The sequence below is a fragment of the Papaver somniferum genome, chromosome 1 (genome assembly GCF_003573695.1).
Source record: "Papaver somniferum cultivar HN1 chromosome 1, ASM357369v1, whole genome shotgun sequence".
Lineage (NCBI taxonomy): Eukaryota > Viridiplantae > Streptophyta > Magnoliopsida > Ranunculales > Papaveraceae > Papaver > Papaver somniferum.
In genome coordinates, this window is record NC_039358.1 from 158,699,788 (window position 1) to 158,702,793 (window position 3,006).

General features: G+C 34.4%; 1 protein-coding gene across 1 annotated transcript; it reads right to left on the reverse strand.

Moving 5' to 3' along the window:
• Positions 1 to 1,062: 1,062 nt before the first annotated feature.
• LOC113333688 (transcription factor MYB41-like) lies at positions 1,063 to 2,745 on the reverse strand. Its single transcript, XM_026580118.1, has 3 exons — positions 2,527 to 2,745; positions 2,214 to 2,343; positions 1,063 to 2,001 (listed from the first exon to the last, which is right to left on the reverse strand). Exons 1-3 carry the CDS (start codon positions 2,657 to 2,659, stop codon positions 1,176 to 1,178), a joined length of 1,089 nt encoding a protein of 362 aa, XP_026435903.1. The 5' UTR covers positions 2,660 to 2,745; the 3' UTR covers positions 1,063 to 1,175.
• Positions 2,746 to 3,006: the final 261 nt, after the last annotated feature.

Genomic DNA, 3,006 nt, shown 5'->3' on the forward strand with positions numbered 1-3,006 from the left:
TACTGCATGAAAACTGAGTTTTCGTTGAAATAATGCCAAACGGATACTCAGTTTCCGTTTTTTTTTCCGAAATTTTTTGGTTGGAGTAAAGAGTAATTGTATAAGATAAAAAATAATTAAGAGAAAGAAAAGAGATATAACAAAAAAAAAAGGTTTTAGCAAAAAAAAAAGAGTGAAAAAGACAAGTTTTTGTGTAAATTTGTGAAAACCAGAAACGAATACTCAATTTTCGTATAAAATTCCAAGGATACTCAATATTCGTTTCAACTGACAAACAGATACTCAGTTTCCGTAAAGTAGAAAATGTGAGTTTCCGTGTCATTTCCCTTCCTACAAGGTGGATCAAATGTGATCCACTTTTAAACGTAACTAAAAGATATTGCTATACTTAAGCGACATGGATGGCCATAGTGGTTGGATTTCACTACAATTAAGTTATAACGAAGCAAAATCGGTTACCATAGTGCTTGGCCTAAAAGAGCGGGTCTTACTTTTGTACCAAAATGGTCTAGCAATATATATTAAAAAATCTTTAAAAAGCAAAGTTGCACATGCTCGATACGTAGCACGGACATAAATTTAGTAGAGGTTTAAATATATATAACATGTAACTTATCTCTAATGCCTAATGAATAAGAAAAGGGGTATTTCTGCCACTACAAGATGTATATATGGACCCTTAATTCTATATAACATTTATACCCCTTTGGGTCCATATAACATGTATATATGGACCCAAAAGGATATTTCTGGCACTACAAAATGACAATTACATCATCCATGACGTCACTCTAAGACCAAATCATTATTTATAGGACCAAACTATAATATATATTTCTAAAAATGACCAAATAGACAGTTGACTAGGTCAACTGAACTAGACTCCCTCTAATATATTATTTGTAGGACCTATTGGTATTTCCTAATTCCTACTAATGAATAAGAGTTCTTCTCCTTCCATATTGTATTTCTTCTTCAACACAAAATTATTAAAAAGAACAATGATTTTTTCTTTTGATATATATATATATATGTGGAAAAACTGGATACATGTATCGTGGTCCATAACACAAAGAACAATACGAAAAATGCCATAAAAATTTTAACGCCTTTACAACGATTCCCAATTATCGTACACGAATGAAATCACATTCACTAACGAACTAGTGCTTCATTTACATGAAGCCGTTGATATCCAACATGTCTGGTATTTGAAACTGCAATAAGTCACTGCAGTAGCTATCTCTCTCATCTTCTGTGGTATTTGACGAATTCATTGGAGTTTGGCTAGATGTAGGAGTCGACAGAACTGAATTTAAACCAAAACTATCTTGATTGAAGTAGTTGTTCAATTGAAAATTTGAGTTTCCAGGTAGAGAGTTGATAAATAATTGGTCGGACCCGTAATCTTGATTTGACTGAAAATGAACAACATTCTCGGTTGAAATAGAAGTAAAACCCACGTTGTGGTTTTGCCTCATAGTGTGTTGAGAATTTTGTGAATCAAGATTTATAGAGTTGGATTGCTCATTGCCCTGAAGTACTTGTTGAGCTTCATTAAGGAATTGAGCAAAAGCAGCAGTACTAGAAGCAGTTAAAAGTGGTGTTTGTTGATGATTTGAAGACAGCATTTGATGATTTGGTTGGAATGATGAAAACTGGTGGTTTTGATTTTGGGGTTTGGAAACTTGGTTATCTTGAAGGTTCTGTAGTGAATAATCCTGTCTTTCACGTTGAGAAGTAACGAGAGTGTTAAGTAGTCGCATGAGGTCTGGATTGACTAGTGATTGGAGTCCCAGTAATCCTGATATGTTCATCAACTGAGGGGAGTTGCAAATAGACGATCTAAGAATGGAAGATAGGTCTAAAAGAGCGAGACGAGGAGTATGAGTAACAGGATCTATTCCACTTTTTAGAAGCCTTTTTCTTATATGGGTATTCCAGTAGTTCTTGATTTCGTTATCGGTTCGTCCCGGTAATCGAGCAGCGATAGTCGACCACCTATATATATTGAAACACAACGAAACAAAAATTAATAAAATTAATATAAGATGAGTGTCTAGGTTCTAAATCATTCACTAGTTTATAATTTATGTAGCAGGTAACTAATCAAATAATTTTGTGAGAATTCATAGCGTTTGATCAGAAGTCTTTGAATACCAACTATTAGGACAAATAATTGATGAGATACAGTGAAAAGAAATGGGACTTACTTGTTCCCTAATACACTGTGTAGTTGAATTATGGTCTCTTCTTCTTCAAATGAAAATCTTCCTCTTTTGATATCAGGTCTCAGATAATTTGCCCATCGAAGACGACAACTTTTTCCACATCTCTGGAGACCTACTCACAATTCAATAAACAAAAAAACTTAATGTTCGATTCCAACTCGATAGTGAAATAGACATCAAGTAGTTCATCGTTGTTTAATGTTTTGGACGTGCATGATCATCAGACTTTTAACCTATCAATGCTATCATGATCATGTAACTGCATACGCATATATATAATTGGAGAAATTTGTACCAGCATTTTTAGGAAGTGTGCGCCAACTTCCGTGACCATGTTTTTGTATGTAATCAACAAGTTTCTGATCTTCCTCTGGTGTCCATGGTCCTTTCTTCAAACCATTTTTATCACAACAAGGTGCTCTACCCATGGTGTACGTCTGTAAGTATCAATGAAACCCTAAAATATAAGAAATGCTGTGTGAGTATAAGCAAAAGAGAAGCTTGAGTGCTAGAGGGGAAGAGATTGTTATAGTCGGAAGACGAAGGGGAGTGATTGTGAGGATCGTAGAGGAAAAGTAAGTTCATATATATAAGGATGATAAAAGTCAAGAAGAGTAAGAAAAAAGACAACAAGTCAAAACGATTTGGTACCGCCCTGTATAATGATCCCACACATAGCGACGTGTCTCGCATCTGGAGAAAATATATCAGTCAGATTTTATTTCTTGGGAAACTCAATTAATCATCATTAGATATCTCGTTAAATCGTAGTTTT

Bases quoted from the DNA above. Each gene is read 5' to 3' on its own strand.
- LOC113333688 (XM_026580118.1), bottom strand. From the start codon at position 2,659: ATGGGTAGAGCACCTTGTTGTGATAAAAATGGTTTGAAGAAAGGACCA. The intron at 2,344-2,526 runs GTACAAATTTCT...AATTGTGAGTAG, and splicing joins CACACTTCCTAAAAATGCTG to GTCTCCAGAGATGTGGAAAA. The intron at 2,002-2,213 runs GTAAGTCCCATT...CAATATATATAG, and splicing joins CACAGTGTATTAGGGAACAA to GTGGTCGACTATCGCTGCTC.